Raw genomic sequence first — 20958 nt, 5'->3', positions numbered from 1 at the left:
GGCCCCGCCGAGAAGCTGCGGAGGACTTACCTAATGAAGAAGGAGGCTGCCGCCGACGGGCCCGTGGAGCCCCCCGCCGGGACGCCCGGGGCCGGGCTGACCAAAGCTGTTGTGCAGGCCCCGCTGCGGCCCCACGTCTTCGACACGCCGTCAGAGCCCAAGGTGGGGGCGCCATCCCGGACCGTGTCTGCCACCGCCACGGCAGCCACCGCAGCCTCAGCCTGGTGGGAAGGAGGGAGCCCGCGTGAGGGACACACACGTGCTGGGGAGGCCGAGCTGCGCGCCCCAGAGCCCCAGCATGCTCCCCGGGGCCCCGCACTCGCGGGACCTGCCAGCCCAGCGGGGCCCACGGAGCAGACGTGGACACACGTGCCCACCCAGGGACCAGACTTTCTAGCCTCTCCCACATCGAGTTCCAGAAATGTCGTGAGCACATCTGTAGTCAAGACAGAGGGACAGGGATCCCCACACCCCTCACCCCGGGTCACCCACCTGGGAGCGCCCAGAGGCACGAGCCAAGAAGAAACCACAATAAATATTTGTCACAAGCACTAATTGCCCTGTGTATGATAATGTATGATGTTCCCGTCATCTGAAATACTACTCTGGCATTTCCAACTAATTAGCTAAAATAAATTCTAGAGAGGGAGACAGCCCTGTAATGAAGCACAAATGTAATTGAATGATCCCTAAGTCGGCGCCAGCAAACTGGAGATCCGGCCACCATCTATTACATTTATGTGCACTTGTCGGGCCCTGGACCCCCAGGCCAGACCTGGCCCCCGGCAGAGCGGGGGAAGGAAGCAGACTGCCTCAGCCTGGCCACACCCAGCCCCATCCGCTGCCCCAAGGGCCCCCTGTCCCCAGCCTCCAGGGCTCCCCAGAGCACTGCCTGAGGCATCCTCTGGCCCAGCTGGGGAGGATGGGCGTCCCCATGCTGACAGGACGTGGGCCTGCCCAGTGACCCTGAGGGTGGAGAGCCCGGGCAGCAGTCACATTCTGGAGGGCCCAACGTCCTCGGGGTCTCCCAAGTGACACAGCCAGAGGCCAGGGTGGCAGCAGGACAAGCCACCACACGCCCCAGAGGAACGTTCTGAAGGAGGTCCTGCCACCTCGGGGCAGCACCACCCCCCACCATGGCAGAGGGTCTCACCCTGCCCAGCCCGTGGTCAGCACCAGCTTCCAACCCCTCCTGGGACACAGTAAAACCATGTCTGCAAAGGAAGGTCACAGAGAGCCCCACACTTTAAGCTAGATGGAAGCCACACACCACTCCCGCCCTGGCCCCCAGAACCCCAGCCACTCCCCCAGGGCTTCGAGGATAGGTCAGTAGCAGAGAAGGGTGAACCTGAAACAGCTCAGGCCCTTACCCACCACAACCTGCACCTGCCTTGCCTCTGCCCAGAGGACAGGAACTCCTATGCATCCCTCAGAACCCAGCCTAGCCAGCCCTGTCCTTCTCCAGGCCACTCCCTGCCCCTGCCCAGGTGCCCTGTCCTGGCCTCCCCGGCCCACTGACCCCTCTTCAGCTTCCCTCAGTCTGTCCAGTGCTTCCTGCGCCCCACCCCTGGGAGTAATAGGGCCATGCTCAGCATCATAGTTTCCGATTCCACCAGCTTTCACGAGCACCTTTCACGTCCTATCACACATACCTGGTCTCCTCCACATCCTTGTGCTAACACCCTGCCTGGTACATCGTAGGTGCTCCATAAATTTGTCTCCCAGGAGCACGGAGCCTGGCAGGGACACAGACACAGGACAGACCCAGCCCACAGCTGGGAGGCAACCCCTAGGCCTGAGGGAAATGGGGCTGCTGGAACGGAGGGGGCACCAGCTCACAGGGAACATTCCAGAAGGAGGGTCAGCCAGGCCTAGACCTAGCCAACAAGAACCCAAAGCTGCTTCGTCTCCAGGAGGCTGTGGACGCTCAGGGCAAATGCGTGAGTAACATGGGGCAGCCAGCCCTAAGGACTCCCTGACGGCTGGACATCGGCCTGTCCTCCCAGTCCTGCCTCACACGCACATGATACACAATCCTCCATGGCCTCAAACATGCATCCAGCCCCCGGGGCAGCTCTGCCGTGGGGCCCAGGCCCAGCAGCCCCGGCCAGGCCTGGTCACTGTTCAGTGAGGCATCCTGGACCGCAGGGGACCAAAGCAGGGGTGGGGTCACAGAGGGGGCAGAGCCGCCGCACCATGGCCCTCCACGGCCCCTCCGTCCACTCCCACAGAGCCCGGGCCAGCCCACCGTCGCATGCAGCCTGTCCGCCTCCAGCCAGAATGTTCCGGCACCACCCGGCGAGGGCGCAGGCCGCCCGCACTGACCTGTCTCAGGAGTCCCGCACGCGCCTCGGCTCCACCATCCCACGAGCTGCCGAGACACGGCTCCGGCCATCGGGACGGCCACTGCCGATTCCTGCCAGGAGCAGAACCCAGGCATGCCAAAAGAAGCCGGAGGGGGCGGGAGGGAGGACAGCGGGAGGGATGACCACAACAGGAGGACAGAAGAAAGGGGGTGGAGGGGAGGGGCGGGCGGGCGGCCGAACAAAACGAGATGGAGGCACCAGAGCAGCAACGAAAGAGAAGCATGAAGAGAGGAGAGCATGAGGCAGGCCACGCCATCCCGGGGCCCCAGCGGAGGCGCCCAACACCAGCCAGCGCCCCCAGGGCGGGGGAGTTGCGGGGAGGGGGAGTTCCGTGGAGCACAGTTTGGGAAACGCCAGGCTAACCCTTCTCAGGAACACTCTGGGCCTGAGCTCCAACATCCGTCCAATTCTGGCACGTGAAGGACAGGGTGAGTACCTCCCTGGGGGTCACTTCAAGCCACGGGGGCGGGGAGACAGCCGAGGGGGCGGGGGGCTAGCAACAGCCAGGACCGAACCATGCAGACAGTCTGGACCCAGCGCGGGGCACGGGCCGCTCACGGGGCGTGTGCCCGGAACCAGAGGTTCAGGAGGCAGACCCACCTGCCCCTCAAAGCTCCGCCTGGTCACCCCGAGGGGGCCTCAGGCTAAGGACATCCTGACCCTTACAAGTGCCCTGTCCCACCCCCAGCCCCCAGCCCCAGTCACAGAAGCAGCCTCACATGGAGGAGGGGCCCATCTGGTCCAACGTCCATTCCAGGGGCGGGTAAACTGAGGCCCAGAGAGGGCGCCAGCAATGGACCTGGTCAGAGAGACAGGCCAGAACCCTCCACTCCCTGCCAGCCCAGCCACATCCCTGAGGATGGGTGGGCACCTACCAGAGGCCCCACCGGGGATCCCAGCGACGGGGGGAGGCAAGCAGGCTGGTCCAGGGTCAGCAATACTCCCAAGCTGGTGCCACACAATCTGCCACCACCAAAATGACCTCATCTCCTGTTCTGCACATCAGAGAAGTGTGCAGCACCTCCTCCAGGAAGCCCTCCATCCTCCCTATCCAGGCAGCCACTGCCCCAGCCCCCATGGCCCGTCAGGAGCCCCTGGCTCTGGGTTCTCCCTGGACTCTAAGCCCTAGGACGCGGGAAGGTTTGCACAGATTCTGCTGGCCTGGCAGCAGACCACCGGGCCCCCCTCTGGCTGCCCCGGCCCGTGCTCCTCCCAACCGACCGTGCACGGTCACAGACTGCGGTTGTGAGATGAGTGCAGGTGTCCTGTGGACATCTGTCAGCATGGGGCAGGCCGCAGTTCACAGCCTGACCCAGGGGAGCAGGCCGGGGCGGAGGAGCTGGCGGGCCCACGGCCATCACCACGGCCAGGGCAGCAACAGGCCAGAGCCCGGCTCCCGCGCGCACCTCCGTCCTCTACAGCAGCAGGGCTGCCTCCACCCAACGTCAGACTGTCCACCGCCGGGGGGCCCACAACCAGGAAGCATCACTGGACACCGGGGAGGTGGAAGGAGCCAGAAAGGGCCGAGCTCGGTGCTCCCAGACGAGGGAGGTGGGCTTCAGTTTTGATCACAGCCATGGCTAGCTCTCCAGGTGGCCAGGCCCATGACTTGACCCCCTGCAGGACCATGGGGCAGGCTCGCAGCCCCAGCACCCAGAATGTTCTGGGCCCTCAGAGCCCGGGGTCCTCCAAAGACCACCCCTGCCACAATCTGCCTCCTCTCCACACACTAGAACGGAGGACAGCAGCCCGGCCCTCCCAGCCAGAGGGCTCTGCGTCTGCTGGAAACAGTCACCCCCCAAGGCCGTGGAGGGGCTGTCGTGCAGACTGGCAGCGCGTCCTCCAGACGCACTTCCTCCTGAGAGTTTAACATTCCAGAGCCACTTCTAGCGATCGATGCCCTGGTTCTGGGGAAATTACCTCATCTGAATCCTAAAGTTCTATTTATGCTTCTAATAATCTCCCCATTGATCGCCAGGACTGTTGTCTAATTATAAATCCATTCCCACCCACCCCGAACGCAATCAATGTGCACATAAAACAGAGAGAGAGCCTTAAATGCCCACGTTTTACAACGTGCTGGCTGCAGGCAGGGCTGCCCGGCAAGAGGCCAGCGACATCCCCCAGGGCCCACGGAGGCATAAAGCCTCCCAACACCGGCTGCACCAACCCCGCTCGCTCCCACTGTCAGCTCCTGTCCATCTTCTACCTCCTGGGCACTCTCAGAGTGAAGGCCAACCACCCTCTCTGCCCGGCCCTCCAGGCCCCAGCAAGACATGCATTCAGCTCCCTCCCCAGCTAAGGAGCCCCCTGCTATTGCTGATGGCCCCCACACTCCCCACCACACCATGGTGCTGGGCCCACCATCTCTGACACATCTCTCTGGGCCCAGCTCAATGCCACTTCCTCCAGGAAGCCACCCAGCTCTCCCGAGCTGCCTCCCCAACTCAATGCTGCCCCCAGCACATTCCTCCCAGGAAGCCCAGCTCTCAGGCCAGGAGGCCCCCAGCATGTATGGTGGGGGCTGGCCTCCCTCTTCTTGGCTTCACCCCAAGATTTAATAATGGAGGACTCAGAAACAGCAAGACCACACCGAGAGGGCATCTTCACACCAAACGGAAGCTAGCACAAGACCCCAAGTTCTTCCCTGACCCCTGTGCACCCCAGCCCCAAGCTGCCAAGAGCCAGGGAGGCCCTAAGGACAGAGTGCCCTCTGGAGGACCAGCCCCAGCAATGGGTCACAGGGTCCAGCTCAGGATCTCTTCAAAGACCACGCCAGAGGTAGGAATATCAACCAGCATGGCCTCACTGAACTCAGAAGGGCCAATGAGCCAAGGGGTGGGGACAGGGCAGGGGTCTGTCCTGCTTTAGGATTGTATGCGACCCTGCCCCAGAAGCTAAGGACCCTCCCTGTGCCTCCATCCCCCATGGCCCCACAGAGCACAGAGCCCACAGGGAAGGTCTACGCACTGCTCTATTTCAGAGACGCTCACTGGGGAAGTTTGTGCAGCCAGCTCTGCAGTGACTGGAGAACGGACCAAGCAAAACTAGCTTTCATAGTCATCCACTGACCTCTGCCCCTGGCTCCGTGGGGGTGGGTGACGCAGGTGGCAACGGGAACGCTTCTCCACGCATCCGCACACACCAACACAGCCTGGCCTGGGCCCCTGACCCCTCTTCCCCCTCCTCCGCTACCCCAACCCCAGCCCTATCTCCTGATAAGGCCTCACACCTCCAGGGAGACCTCAAGCTTCACACCTCCAGGGAGGTCTGGATGCTTCACACCTCCAAGGAAGCCTCATGCTTCACACCTCCAAGGAGGCTTCCTACTTCACACTTCCAGGGAGGCCTGGATGCTTCACACCTCCAGAAAGGCCTCTGTGCTTCACACCTCTAGGGAAGCCTCATGCTTCACACCTCCAGGGAGACCACATGCTTCACACCTCCAGGGAAGCCTCTGTGCTTCACACCTCCAGGGAGGCCTCATGCTTCACACCTCCAGGAAGGCCTCCATGCTTCACATCTCCAGGGAGACCTCATGCTTCACACCTCCAGGGAAGCCTCATGCTTCACACCTCCAGGGAGGCCTGGATGCTTCACACCTCCATGGAGGCCTAGAAGCTTCACACCTCCAGGGAGACCTCATGCTTCACACCTCCAGGAAGGCTTCATGCTTTATACCTCCAAGGAGGTCTAGAAGCTTCACACCTCCAGGGAAGCCTCATGCTTCACACCTCCAGGGAGGCCTCATGCTTCACACCTCCAGGGAGGCCTGGATGTTTCATATCTCCAACGAGGCCTCCGTACTTCGTATCTCCAGGGAGACCTCATGCTTCACACCTCCAGGGAGGCCTGGATGCTTCACACCTCCAGGGAAGCCTCACACTTCCCACCTCCAGGGAGGCCTCACGCTTCACACCTCTGGGCTTCCACACAGAGGGTTCCTTCTGCTTGGAAGGTCCTTCCTACTTGTTTGCCTGATGAACCCCTAGGCTGGGCTGTCTGTCAGTCTCAGTCCTCAACTAAATAGGTGGGCACATCTGAGGGCACAGACCCCTGGGAGAAGGTATCCCCCGAGGCTCGGGCAGAGCAGCCAGGTGCTTTCTGGGGAAAGGCCTTCCCAGGACAGTTAACCTCATGTACTACCCAAACCCAAACCAACTCCCTCCAGTGTCCCGGGAGACCCCTAATCCAACAACCACCCCCATCCCAACTCCTATCCTAGTATACTTTCTGCTCAATGGAAAACTGGGGGCGCAGCAGACACTGGGAGAGACCACCAGCAGCCAAGCTCTGTGGCTAGCGGGAACGCGGCTGGCCTCAGCTCCGCCCTGCAAGGCTGGCTTCATCCCAACCTACGGGGGTGACACCGGCCCAGGGCTCTGCTGGAGGACACCTGGCCCAAGTCCACGGCACCCACAGTGCCCACTGGCGCCCAGAGCTGGTTCCACGGAGGCTGTGCCCCCTGGCGTGGGCGACAATCTGGTGCACCCGAGGAGGAGAGCCTCTGCAGCCAACTGAAAAGAGGCGTCTCCTGAGAGGCCACAGGAGTGGACAGAGACCTCCTCCACCCCCTGCGGGCCTCACCCTACACTCCAAGCTCTGTCAGCTGGGCCACAGCCGGCGGGGGGGGGCGCCTAGCATGGCAGGAGAGCCTGGAGGGGCGGGGCCGCTGCGGACCCCTCCTCACAGGGAGATGTGTCACTCACCCTGAGGAGGGTCTGACCCTGTCCCGGGAGCCCTCCCGTCAGCCCGCGGCACCACATGTGCTCTCGGAAGCGGAAGTGGCCAACACCCTCCCCGACCACACAGGCAGGTGTCACGTGATGGACGCCCCGGGGGACGCGGGAGGACCCTGCCCACCGTGGCTCTGCCGGCGGACCCGACGGGCCTCCCCCCGTGTGCACGGCCCCTTGATACGGGGGCGGGGGGGGGCACTGAGCCTGCTCAGCGTGGGCCATGCCGAGATGTGGACCGGGACCCCCATGGGGAACCCAGGTCTGACCCAGCTGCCCACTGCCCTGCCTGGTGGTCCCAGGAGGCCGGCAGCCCACCCGCCCGGCGGACTCACCAGGCAGGATGGCGGCAGGAAGCTGTTGACCCTCGACACGCTCCACATGCCCTCCAGGCACTGCTGGGCCTGGATGGTGACGGTGCTCAGGGCTCCGCCCAGGCCGGCTGGTGCCACAGACACCTGCACACTGGGCCCAGACGGCCAGGCCAGCCCCTTCCTCTTGTCCGGCCCCAGCCGGCCCGGCGGCCTGCCCGGCGGACCCGCAGGCCCGGCTGCGTCCCGCGGGCCGCGCCCGGCGCCGAGGCTGGGGGGCGCGAGGCCAGGGCCTCCGGGAGGGCCGTTGGGGTCCTCGCGGCTGGCGGGAGCCTGCAGCAGCCGCAGGGCCTCCCGCGTCAGCTGGTTCAGGTGTGTCGTGCAGACGTCACAGCGGCGCTCGGCCTCCGGGCGGCAGGCAGACGGGGCCCCAGGCAGCTGGTCGAGAAGCAGAGCAGAGAGGCAAGGGTCCTGGGGGGGGGCAAGGGACAAAGGTGGTCAGTGCCTGGGCACCAGGACCCAGCCCTTCGTGCCTCACCCCCCGCGGCGCCGGCCCAGCTCATGCTGTGGCCGCCGCGTCATCCATAACTGATTAATAAGCCCCAAACGGTTTCGTCAGCATGAGCCCGGCAGGAAAATAATTATCGGAGCTTAATAGCGAGGCCCACGGTGCCCCTGACAACTACCTGCCTCCTCCCGCCCTCATTACCGAGCTCACTCGTGGCGAACGAGGCGTCAGCCGACAACCGGCCGCAAGCGGCCTAGGCCAGGTGGTCGAGAAGTCACCAGGAGGCTGGCAGAAGCAGGGCCAGACGCCCCCAGCCCCAGCCCGGCCCAGGGCCCTTGCATGGCCTGGCTGCGTGCAGTCAGCACCCCCGGGGCCCCCGGCGAAAGCCACATCCGTCCAGAGCCCTGAGGGGACCACCGGCTCGACCCCACTGGAGGTGGGGCGGGAGGGCTGGACACCCTCACCCTGCCTTTGGGAAGCCGGGATCTGCGGGAAAGTGAACAGCGGCCCCGCGCTCACCCGAGCCCGCGGACGTCAGGCCACGCAGTGACACCGGGAAGGGTGAGGCAGGCAGGCCCAGGTCCACCTGAGGACGGATGTGCAAGTGCCAGATGACCACCCCACGCGACCGCCCGCACAGGCTTGGCCCCCAGCGTCTGTGGGGCTTGGTGGCTGCCAAGCTGTGCGCTGCATGAGGGGGACACACGGGTCTCCCTAACTGTGAGCCCGGTGCCCAGAAAGGGCTAAGGACGAGAGTCAGCTCAGCCCAGGGCCTGGAGGTCAGGGAGGGCTTCCTGGAAGAGGTGACACGTCTGGAAGAAGGAGGAGGAGGAGAGAGCCAATCCTCAGAAGGAACCTCACTGAAAAGACGTTATCAAGACTCCTATTCCCTGGGCTCACACCCTGTCTCTCGACCGCCTCACCGGGCTCTGCCTTGGCGCCTCCCTGGGCAGCCCTGTGGGGACCAGTCAGGGTCTAAGCCAGGGCCAGCCCCTCCGCATCCTCCCCTCCCCTGAGAGGCAAGGCCCAGCCACAGGTGCCTGGCCAGGGAAGCGCCTCGACAAAGCACTGGCCCAGCCCAGCTGCGGCCATGACCGCCCAGGACATTCCCAGGGCCCTCGACAAAACCAACCCCATATGCTGGCCCATGTCTTCCCTGTGGCCAGCTGGGCAACTCGGCTGGCCCTCCAGCTGCCCCCTCCCCCACGCCAGCAGAGACCTGCTCCCACTCCCCAAGCTGGAGCCTTTTCCCTACCTGGCCCCAGGCCATTCCCTCCTGGCCACACGGCAAGACCTGACTCCAGTCCAGCTGCGCTGCTGGCCCCAAAAGGACTATGGCCTCCCCCGATACACCCGTCACTCAGAAGAGGAAGCTGAGGCCACCATTCCACCAGGTGCATCTCATTCACTGCAGCCAGGCTCCCGGAGCCTGACCGTGGCCAGCCTGACCCTGCACACAGATGCTCGGGACCAGCTGTGGCAGGGTGGCCTCGCTGGGAGGGGGCGCCGGCTCTGCTCCCCCATCTGTGCTCTGCGGAAGCCCCACTCAGCCTCAGCCACAGACCACTGCTGTCGCCACATACCCCAGGTAGGTCAGCGCCCGTGAAAGGGTGGCCCTGGCCAGGCCAGGCGCACCAGCTGCCCGACTTGCGGGCCCCTCCGGAAGGCCTGGGTTTTCTCGGGCGAGGGCTGGTGGGCTCCAGAGCGTCTGAAGCGCCAGCATGTCTGGTCCCGATTAGCGGACACCCTCAGCCGCTCCACAGCCCCGCTGCGGGAGGCCGGGCGCAGGGTCGGGGGGAGGCCCATGGAAACTCTGCAGGAGCGCCCACCGGGGCTGGCAGGCGGGGCCACAGATGGAACCCCGACGCCCGTCCCCCAGCCACAGGCCGGGCTCACACAGGGCCCGGCCCGGTCACTTGTCACTCCCGGCCTGTTTTCCAGGGCCCGGCTCGGATTACTCCGGTTTTTCCACTCAGCGGGAGGCTGCTAATGGTGGACCTTGCGAGAGGAAGGAAGTGCGGCCTGCTGAAGCCATTAGCCGACTTGAAAGGGCGCCCGGCCCCACCCAGGCCCCCCGCCCCCCCCCCCCCGACCCAGCTACCCATTGTTCCAGTGCCTTGGCCTGGCCTGGGGAACTCGGGCCTCTGGGGGAGCCCCAGGGCACCCCCTGCGTGGCTGGCACAGAGGAGGCAGGAAGGAAAGGCAGAGCAGGGGGTGGGGGCGCTTACTGACCTGAGCCTGCACCAGACCCCCACCACCACGCTGGCTGGCCGGGCGCAGGGGGGCTGCAGGCAAGGCGACAGGAAGCCAGAGCAAATCCCCCTCCCAGCTGTGTCATCAGGAATCCAGATGGCAGCTGTCAGGGAGGCCCCAGCCCCACCAAGGCCTCAGGCTCTGGGCATCCAAGCTCCAGGAGGGAACCACGGAGGTCTGCTCCGATGAGGGGCTGGGAGGGGCACACCAAACCCAATTCCTGCATTACGAGCCCCCAGGAGGCCCGGCCCAGACACACCTGGGCCCATCCCAGGGCCAAAGCCCACCGCGGGGCCATCCACCCCTTCCCAGAGCTGGCAGCCGAGGGGGCCTCCCCATCACTGCAGTGGGCTCAGAGGGCTGTTGGCACGGCAGGGACACGGGGCATCTCTGCAACCTCTATCTCGTGTCACACACACGAGACAGAGGGACCTGCCCTGGGTGACCACACGGAGACCCCGTGGGGCTGAGCCCCTCTGTCGGGCCAGGCAGCACTAGGCTGGGCCAGCACGGAGCAGGCCAGGGCGGGGCGCGCTCGCTGCTCAGGCCAAAGCAAGCCCCCTGAGCAGCCCAGGACACTCACTGCACGCTCCTCACCTGGACACACGCCCCACACTGGAGGGACCCCAGGCCTCCCCAGTCTGCTGGACCAGCTTGGCAAACGGCAAGCTCCACCCCGCCCCCGCCCGCGGCACCCGGGCCCAGTGTTCAGGACTCCAAGGAGGGGGGCTGGCACCTGCCACCGCACCTGTGACCCCTGGGAGGCCTTCACAGAGACGAAAGCTGGGCAGCCCCTGCAGCCCCACCCCCCTCCCCCCTCCAGGACCACGGTGGCCTTCAGCCTTCACATCACAAGCCAACAGCCCCAAGACCGCAGTACATGGGGGCTGGGAAGGCTGCGAGGGGCAGCCGGCCCTTCTCCTCTCCCAGCCAAGGGAGCCTCCGGGCAGCTCCCAGGGTCCACAGGCCCAAGCCCCAGAGGGGTCGTTGGCCCAATTTCTGGAATGTTGACCCCCGAAAGCCCCCAGCCGCCAGGCTACTTATCACCCACCCCCTCTCTGGAGCCCAGCACCTTCAGAAAGACAGTGATTACCCCACTGCAAAATATTACTTTCCATTTTCTCTCTACAGTCTAATTAAACAGATATTTTACTTGCATTTGGAAAATATTTTTCTTAATTTGATTCAATTTAGCACTGCACACTACCTACCCATCATGCCGCCGGGGTTTTAGGGAGCCTCCCCCCAGTTAAAAATAATGACTTGCCATTTTTCATCTCCTTTCTGGGGTCTCCAAGTTGCTTTAAGTAATCCTTCCATTTTCTCCTGCATCGGAGGCCCAGAGTGACTTCTCGGGGCTGAGCTGCCCCATCGTCCTGCCGGGAGAGGCTTCTCCCAGCCCAGGGCCAGCCGAGCCCACCCACAGGGCGGGACGGGAGCTGACCAGATCCTCAAGCTGAGGCCAACATGGGGAGGAAGGAAGGGGCTCTGCTCCCCAGTTGGGAGAAACTCCCAGACCTCAGAGCTGCGAGATGACCCTCCCTGAGCCCGTCACCCTGTCTTTAGAAAGAGGGTTCACTGGCAGGGCCTCTAGGAGGACAAACAGGCCCCGAGGCCACACCTGGAAGAGCGCCCCGAGGCCTGGGGGTGCCCCTCCCTGGCCCGCCACGCTGCCCACATGGAACGCGGGGTCCTCCCTGGCCATAACCCCTCTCCCTCCTCCTCCCTTCCCTCCACAAACAAAGCACCCGGGCCGTGTTTGGCCACCGCTTCCGGAGCTGATGGCAGGTCCAGGAAGGGACCCCGGCTGCTGGGCCAGGCGCTGCTCTCTCGCGGCTCTGTTGGCGAGGACATTCCAATGTCGCGTGCAGCCTGGTGAACCCGGAGGGGGGGTGGCGGGGGTTCGGTTTGCCAGCCAGCCACACCTGGGCCACACCGGCCCCTCCCACCAGCCAGGCACCTCACCTCGGGCCCAACTGTCAGCCAGAGGCCCTGCCCACCTACGTCTACCGGGTGTAGCAGGAAGACCTGGGGACCCCCAAACCAGACCCTCCCCCATCTGCCAGCCAGAACCCTGGAGGCCACTCCGGGCCCACCGGTCTGCAGTTCTGAAGGCCCCAGAGCCGACACTGACTCCCCTCCTCTGTCAGAGGCTGGGGTGGGGAGAGCGGGGGCCGCAGCCCGGCCCACCCAGCACAGACTGGCACCTGTCCCCAAGGCCCCGTGCCAGGCACCAGCCAGCTGGGCAGCTCAGGGCACACACTAGTTCATTGAGACCCCCTCCCTTCAATGGCCTCCCCTGTCCAGCCAACGCCACGCTGCCACGCAGGGCGGTGGGGATCCTGGCGGCTGGAGGCCAGGCCAGTGGGATGGCCTCAGCGGGAGCAGGGGATAGGGAGGCTGGTATCCCGGGAGGAGGCGCTCCACACACTTCGGGGGAGCCCGGAGCTTGCCCAGACGGGGCTTTCAGGCCGACTCCGTGGGTGTGGCTGCAGCCCCCAGGGACCTCCTCTCCCTCATCTGAGCAAGGGGCACAGCAGATTCTCACCACCAGCGTGGGGCCCATGCTGTACCCTGCAAGCCCGGCCATGGCCAGGGCTCCCCCGTGCCCCTCGGAGGGCTCGGAACCCCAGGGAGCCGGACGCTGACCTGGGTGGGTGGCCCCGCGAGCACAGGGCAGGTACAGATGTGGAATGGAGCCCCCGCCCCTCAGCTGGCCCCAGTAACCCACGTTCTCCTGCTGGCCCCAGCCCAGACGTGCACCCAACCAACAGGTACCTCCGGTGAGGCTGCCGGGAGAGGCCCTGGCTGCAGCTGTTGAATCCCAGGACCTCCCAGGACACCCCAGGCCCCAACCTCTGCTCCAGGGCTGGAGTGTGACTCCCCTCCACCACACCTCCTGACCCTTGACCCCATCCTGGTTTCCCCTCTGTGTTCTACCTGGCACCCCGGGGCAGTCTCCATGCGTGCTCCAGCCACCCCCATCTTGGAGCTCTTAATGTTCCCTCCTCCCGGGGACCCTCACCCCATCTCTGTGGGTCTAATTCTAACCGAGAGTAAATGCCGCCTCCTCTAGGAGGCCCTCCTAGATGCCCCTCTGCAAAGCCCTCTCTCCCAGGCCCACAGCACTTCAGTTGTGCACACAAACACTGGAGGGAAAGCACCAGGGTGAGTGGCCTCAGGCAGGTCACTCACATCCCTGCACCCGCTCTTCCCTCCCCCACTACGTAGGCTGGTAGGGTTCAGTGTGTTTTGCTCAGAGGCCTGCTGACCGGTTGCTGGTCTCAGCCCTCCCGTCTGCCCAGCTCCCTGCTCCCCTGTCCAAAGCACAGCCCCACAGGCCAGGTACCCTGGGTGTCCACCCCGAGGCTCCTCTCCTCACCAGGCCTCAGGGGCGTTCCAAGAGAGGAGGGATCCCACTCCCCACAAGGGCAGCCCGTCCCACAGCACAAACCCAGCCGGCCCTCCTTGCCACTTACCCAGCAGAGAGGACAGACACGAGGCAGCACGGGTCCCAACACCATCTTGGGATCCGGCATCCAGACACACCACTGCCAGGCACCCCTAGGCCTCCTGCTGGCCCACTGCACCGGCTGGACACGAGCCAGAGCACGGCGGCCACAGACCCATCTCTACACACGCCCACCCCGCTGGGAACCACATTACTCCTCCCGCTACCCTGAGCCTGAGCCTAAGACACCTGGATCAGCAACCTTGGGCAGCAAGGCTGGGGCTCAAAGTGTGGAGGGTTCGAGAAGGGACAGGGCCAAGGCGAGGGGACCCCAGGGATGAGATCAGGAGGGCCTGTAGCCACATTACTGGCAACCACCAAGCAAGCCACGCCGAAATGGCTTCCAGACAATCCCTTGGGTTTTAGACAGGCCAAGTCTGTGGGGCTGGGCTGTGGCCTTGCGCCGTGGCTATGAAGGGGGTATGGGGATTTTAGGGACGGGCCGACCCTGCAGCCCTGCCCCAAGCAGGGTACGGGGCAGGGCCAGCGACTGGCAGGTTCCACCCAGAAACAGGCAGCGGCATGGGCCAGCATCCATCACACAGGGTCAGAGGTGAATGCAGAGCCACTGGCCCTGGGCCATGCGGGACCATAAATCTGTCGGCCCCAGGCGCCTGGCCGAGCCCACCCACCCCTGCCCCAGCCCAGCACTCAGAGCCGAAGGCTGGGATGCTGCCAGGGGGATGGAGACCAGATGAGGCCAGGGAACCCCTACCATGGAGTGCCAGGAACCCTGCACACGGCCCCATGGGAGTCCCCCAGCCACAAAATGTGACACCAAAAGGGAAAATGCCCCCCTCTTAACCCAGGAGGAGCAAGGGACTCAGCCCTCCCGGACCCTGCTCCTCTCCGCAAAGAGGCAGCGAGTTCTGTCACCACCACGCACATCCCTGGCTCAGCCCCACCTCAGAGTGCAACCAGACCCCCTCAAGCAGACTCCCTCCCACGAGGCACGAGGGCTGGGACTGCGGGGCCCACACCCCAGCCAGCTCCTGAAGCTTTACCTCTGCTTGTGGCTGGTGCTCAGAGGGCCGTGGCTCACAAACCGCACCCCCCACTGCCCACCCTCACTCCCTGAGACCCTGGACCAGCAGGAGTTAAGACGGGCGCAAGAAGCCCATCATTCCGTTACTGGACCAAAGGACACCAGGGGACACTGGCTAGACCACTGTCTATCTAGGGAGGAAGGAGCCAGCCCAGGTGGGGAGGGGCCAGCTGAGGTCTCACGGAGGCCAGATGGCAAGGCTCGGCCTAACCCGGCCTCCTCCCTCGCCCTGCCCAGGCTCGGTCCCCCCGAGTGGCCTGGGAGCCTCCGAGCCCCACAGACTTAACCCTTCGCAGCTGAGTCATCCGGGCCCCTGCCAGCTGGGACACTGCCCAGCCACCAGCCCCAGGGAGCTCCCGCCCCTCTCACACCTCCCTGGCTGCCTCCAGAGCCTGCCAGCGCCTGGCTCAGCTGGGGAACACTGCTGATGCTGAGCTCCCCAGCCTGTGCAGCCCCAAGGCAAACACTGTGGCCCTGGCACAGGGGGTGCCCCAGAACCCGGCAGAGCTCAGACCAGGCTCCAAACAGTGCAGGGAACAGGGGTTTGGGGACTCTGACTGCAGGCAGCAAATGTCCCATACCAGCCGGGCTCAGCCCCTGCCCTCCCAAGACCACAGGCCAGTTGGGACAGCAGACTCGGGACCCCACTACCGCATGTCAGTGCAGTCAGAGCTGGGGGCCATGGACACAGAGCACGCAGGGGGCCTGGATGGCTTCCCGGCAGGGGGAGTGAAAGGTGAATGCCAAGCTGGCAGAACCGCCACCCCCCTCCTCCAGAACCAGACCCCAGAGAGAAGCAGGAGGGTCTCCAGGACGCCAGCCTTAGGAGCCTAGTTAGGTGACCCCGAGGCGTGCACTGGACGGGAGCCCATGCCTCTCCCCAGAAGCCTTCAGACTCGCTGTCCAGCGTGATGCAAAGTGTGGGCAAATGCCTGGGGGCCGCACCAGCCGTCACGGACCATCAGCAGCAGTCCTGGAGCTCACAGGGGGCTAAGACGATGAGACCCCCTGCCAGGGTGAGCAAGAGATCTGCAAGAGCTAAATGAGAATTGATCTCTTTCCCCCATCAGAGGCGCTAATCAATTCAGCACCAGTAATGACATGGCGAATGTCACAGGGTCTCTGGAGGAGGCACCACCTCTCCATGACCATCTGACTGGCGGCTGGAGTGGGCTCCCCCAGCAGGATCCGGGCCCCCACTGCCGCAAGGAGGGTAGAGATCGCCATCCTCCACGGGGGCTGTCCCCCAGGCTGGGGGACAGGAGAGCAGGAATCCAGCCCGGCAGTCATGGGGGTGAACACGGAGGGGTGTGGGAGGAAAAGCCTGATCACTTAGTCATTCAACAAACTTCTCTGGGTTAGCTGGACCCCACGCCTGCCCTGACAGAGCTCCTGGCCTCGGGGCAGCAGAGGGCATGGAAACCACACAGTGGCCAAGGCGCGTGGAAGGGGCTGAGAAAGAACTGGGTCAGGGGTCATTGTCCACAGCAGCGGTGGCCTCCCAGAGATGGGGGGAGGGGAAGCTTAGAGGACGGGAGGGAGGCTCATCGACCATGGAGGATAAGCCAGAGCCGTGAACTCAGAGTGGACCAGTCAGCGTGTCTGAGTGTCCCCCCCACGGTCGGCCGCGCAAGCTCTGGTACCGGGGACGCTGGCGACTGGGGCTGCGGGTCTGCCAACTGAGCACTAAGCACGGGCAGGACGAGGGCTGGGGGTATGCAAAAGGAGCACTTGTGACAGAGGTGGGGGGAGGGAGAGGATGGGGACTTCAGGCAGAGGTGACCCCGTGTGCAGGGGCGCGCCTTCCAGTGAGCCTCAGTCTGACAGGGCCAGGACAGGACAAGAGGACTGGGACTCCAGCCGAAGACCCCTCCAAATGGTCCATGGTTCAGCACGTCCCCTCTGGGTGCCCTGAGGGTGGGAGGTGGGGGTGGGCGGGCATCGGGGACCAGACTGGAGGGGACGCTGAAAGGGGTCTGCAGGAACCTGGTGACCAGCTCACCGTGGCGGGTGAGGACACAGAATGGGTAAGGCCAGGGCCTCGGGTTCTGGCTTGGGGAATGAGAAGGACAGAGGGCCCAGTGCTAAGCTGGGGGGCACTCAGGTGTGGCGGAAGAGGAGGCCTGGCTTTGGTCCCTTCGAGGGAGGTGTTGCGAGCCTCCAGCAGACTTCTCAGAGGCAGGGCCCCCTGGGAGGGGCCCAGGGAGCTCCGAGCAGAGAATTGGCAGGGTGGCCCAGGGACGCTGGGGGTCCAGGGAGGAGACAAGTGCCTGTAGCAGGGCCCACAGGGGGCAAGGCCACAGGAGGTTGCGGGCCAGTCCAGAGGTCATGGCTATAAGCCATGGAAGGGTCCTGAAGGGGTCACCTGGACACAAGGCCTGGGGAACCTGGTGAGAGCCGAGGTGGGCACACTGAGGGGGGCCGGGAGCAGTGAGGTGTCTCCCCCACACCCAGGCCCACTACCCTTCTTGGTTCAGGTAGGACAGCCTCCCAGGCTACCACCTGGGCAGGCAGAGCACGTTCCCTCCCATGCTCCCGGGGACATCAGGGCACAGTCCTATCCACTCCACACAGATGACCTCCCTCGGTAGGGACCACGGTCACCCTCACTTCCCCAGTGGGGAAACTGAGGCAGGCACAGATTGAAGAGAGGACATAGCAGCAAGGGACAGGCAGGCCACCTGATGACTGGGTAGGGCTCCAACTGCCCCCACTCAACCCCCATGGGCACCAAGACCCAGGCACAGAATGACCCTCGAGCCCACATCCCACCAAAGCAGCAAGGGCTGAGCAAGTGTTGGCCCTGCTCTACCTGCCTGCGAAAAGGGTACAAACATGGTCCCAGATCTCAACAAACCTGCCCGAGGTCCCAGAGCAGAGAGCTGTCTACCAATAAGGAGAGTGGGCAAGGAGCCAGCTGGGCGGACGCCAGGGGCACAGGATGGGGTGACCTTGGGCTGGCTAACATCCACTGTCCCTCCACCCTCGCAAGCCTCCCTCTCCACCTGAGATCAAACAGGGACCCCTAAGGTGAGGGCCTCCAGTAGCCAGGCTGGGGTCCAGCTCCAACCCCCTACCCCAGCCACGGGACCCCAGCAAGCCCCCCACCCCAATCTGAAGTGCTGTCCTTATGAAGTTTATCTGTGCATGATGAAAAACAAGAAAGGGCCCCCTACGGAAAATCCTAGAACACCAACTCCATGCTCCAGTGCCTTGCTGGCCTCAAAACAGAGCCCAGGGTTTCTGGACCTGGGCCAGGCTCGGAGGAGCACTGGGCTCACCCAAAGCCAGTCACACACAGGTCTCCCCAACTACCTCCCTAATCAAAAGCAGAAGCGGGTCCATGCACACATCCTAAACGCCACCTCCACAGCCCTCCCTGAAGAAAGTTCTGGGGCAGGCGGGAGAGGTTGCTGAGATTCAGCCGGGGTGCTGGGGAGATCCTGGGTTGCCCAAGACAATGACATCTACCAAGGTCCCAGGGTCTCAGGCCCAGACCCCCATGTCCCCTGGCTTGGGTGGCTCAGCCCGAGGGCCAGAAGCCCCGCAGGACCTGCCTCCATCCTCACTGGAAAAACAATGGATAATGGGGCCTTCCCTCCCTTGGGCACATCATCCTACAGGTTGGATCCCACTCCCAGAAGGGCCCCAAGAGGCTACACCCATCTGACAAAGGAGGAAACACATCGGGGGAGGGGCCGCAGACCAAGAACAAAGCACGGGACCCTGGTCTGCTGGGTGAGCATGCTGTTGGGTACCAGGGACGGCCAGGAAAAGGGGTGAGCCCCCACCTGGCACTGAGGGGTACTGCCAAACTCAGAATAGGCCAGGGCAGGTGGGAGGTGAACACTCTGGGTGGTCAGGAGGCTTCCCTGATCAGCATGGGCAGGAAGAGACCACTAGGCCACACCCCCACCCCCATGAGGGGCTCTCCACCAGGATCCCACGCCCACCTGCAACCAGCTGGCCACATGCCCAACACCGCCAGGCAAAACCCAGCTCAGTCACTGAAGCCCCTCCTCTCTCGGTCCCGGTTCCCCTAATGGGGTAATAAGATGGCCCAGTAGTTCTGACAGGCCCCCCAGAAGTCTGTCCCAAACCACTCTCTCATGAGGCCCTGAAGGTCCTCTGCTGTCTTTCCAACCAGATTCAGGCCATCTGGGGGCACAGAGCCTGGAAAGGCTGCACCCCGCTCTAAGCAGCAGATCAGGAGGGTCCAGCCCCACCCCAGGGCAGGCCACAGGTCCCCTCTCCTGGCCACAGAAACCAGACTCACCTCCCTTCCCCGCCCTGCCCAAGACAGGAACACCATGGGACCCCCTGGAACCCAGGCTCTCGCCCCCATCCCGGCCTGCTAAGTCTCCTTAGAGAACTATATTTAGATTCAATGGGGATTATGCGGACTTCCCAAGAAAGCTTTCAAAAAGACTGAAGGTCTGGCGGGAAGGGCTTCCTCTGGAGACCCCCACCTTCCCAGGCTTTGCAAACTTCCAGGGCTCATTGTTCCTTGAACAATGGTCCCAGCTCCTTCCAAGACCAGGGCAAGCCCATTGGCTGAAGAATCTGGCAGAGCCCCCTCGGCGGGCAAACACCTAGGCTGCTGGGGCCCAGCCGCTCCATTCCCAAATGGGTGGCCACTGCCCAAGGTGGCAAAGCCCCCGGCTGTGTCCCACACACGATTCTTATTCATGACCCAGGGAAAGGGGGAAGGCAGGGCCCCCCTCACAGCGGCAGGCCCACCCTCTGGTCCTCCAAGCCCTCCTGCCCCAGGTGTGCAATTTCCAGACACCTGGCTGGGGGCCCAGGTGCCCCAAGGGCAACAACGCACCAAGTAACCTCTTGCTGCTGGCACGGGGGGGAGCTGTCCCGCCCTGGGTGGAGTCCGTGCCATCTCCCTCTCTCCCTTCCCCCTCCCAAACACAGACTGTGCTTCCAGCTGTGGGACATCTGTGACTCCGTGGAGAAACACCTGCCCAACCCCCCTCGGATCCCACCGCGGAGCCTCTTAGGATGAGCTGCTCCAACTCACACACACCGGGTTACAGGAGGGGAAACCCAAGCCGGGAGAGGAGAAGGAGCCAAAAAACGCTCGGTGCAACCTCGCCTCCCTCCGGGAGCCAAGGTCTCCCAGATGGCAGCACGGGAGAAGCCGGCCCGAGGGAGGGTCACTTACCCGGAGGGGTGTCCCGGGCCCGCTGACCAGCTTCCACGCCTGTCGCTTGAGCTCGGCGAGCTTCGTGTGGCAGTGGCGGCACCAGCCGCCTCCGCCCGCCGAGTGGCCCTGCTCCGCGCCCGCACCGGCGCCCTCGGGCGCTGGGCGGCTGCCGCATGGGTCCTGCTCGGGCCCGTTGGGCAGCCTCTTGCGAGGGGGCACCTCCAGCAGCTGCGGCGGCTCGCGGGCCGGGCCGCCCTCGGCCACCTGCGGGGTGGGGGGCAGAAGGGGACGTGAGCCCGGGCCCCCGAGCAGTGCCACCCGGGGGCCCAGCACCGGTGACTCCAGAACTCAGCGCGTCCCGGCCGCAGAGTGAGGCACTCGGCAAAGCTGGGAGCGCGGGGCGCGAACCTGCCACCCACCCTCTCCTTCCAGCCCGCGAGGTCGGGATCCGGGTCCCTCCCAGCAGGAGGCCCGGCGCCCCCCGCGCTCCGCTCCAGGCGCGGCCCCCAGGGGGCGCAGCGCACCCCGCGAGCATCCTCGGCGTCCGGGACTCCGTCTCGGGGCGCCCGTGCGCGCCCCGCCGCCGCCTCCCTCTCGGGGCCCGGCCGCGCGTACCGCGGGTGGCGCAGTGCACAGCGGAGACCCGCGGCCGCCCATGCCCTGGGCGCGGGAAGGGCCGGGCGGGCGCTTCGGGCCGCGAGGGCTCTCCGGGGTCGCCGCAGCTACGTGACCCGGCCCGGGCGAGCCCCCATGGTCCGGCCGGCCGCTCCGAAGTTGGCGGCGCGGGCGAGTGGAGGAGAGCGCGCGGCTGCGGCGGCGGCGGGCGTGCGAGCCGGAGAGGCGAGGGCGGGGCGGGCGGGGCGGGGCGGGGGCGGGGCCGGGGAGCTGGGCTCCGGGCGGGCCGTCCCGCCCCGCCCAGGCCCTCCGCTCGGCTGCGCGTGGGGGAGGGGGCCCTCCTCGACGCGCGGCCCCTCCCCCTGCAAGGACCCCAACCTGTTCGGCGAGTCCCAGCCCGAGGGAGGGGCGCTAGGGGCCTCCGCGAGAGACCCGGGACACTTGCGCGCATGCGCCTT

General features: G+C 64.9%; 1 protein-coding gene across 2 annotated transcripts in view; it reads right to left on the bottom strand.

Moving 5' to 3' along the window:
* Positions 1-20724, bottom strand: part of KIF26A (kinesin family member 26A) — a 39864-nt gene extending 19140 nt beyond the window's left edge. Inside the window, exons 1-4 of one of the 2 annotated variants that reach the window (XM_045901626.3) lie at positions 20501-20724; positions 19904-20149; positions 7438-7884; positions 31-221 (exon numbers count right to left, since the gene is read on the bottom strand). In XM_045901626.3, the coding sequence (XP_045757582.2) occupies positions 31-221; positions 7438-7884; positions 19904-20149; positions 20501-20542 (926 nt within the window). In that variant the 5' untranslated portion in view covers positions 20543-20724. The remainder of the gene's footprint in view (positions 1-30; positions 222-7437; positions 7885-19903; positions 20150-20500) is intronic. The other variant, XM_045901625.3, reaches the window with a different exon arrangement.
* Positions 20725-20958: the final 234 nt, after the last annotated feature.

Source organism: Mirounga angustirostris, unplaced genomic scaffold, assembly GCF_029215605.1.
Source record: "Mirounga angustirostris isolate CCGP_5_RB_7025 unplaced genomic scaffold, mMirAng1.0.hap1 SCAF_9, whole genome shotgun sequence".
NCBI lineage: Eukaryota > Metazoa > Chordata > Mammalia > Carnivora > Phocidae > Mirounga > Mirounga angustirostris.
This window is presented reverse-complemented; position numbering and strand designations above follow the sequence as displayed.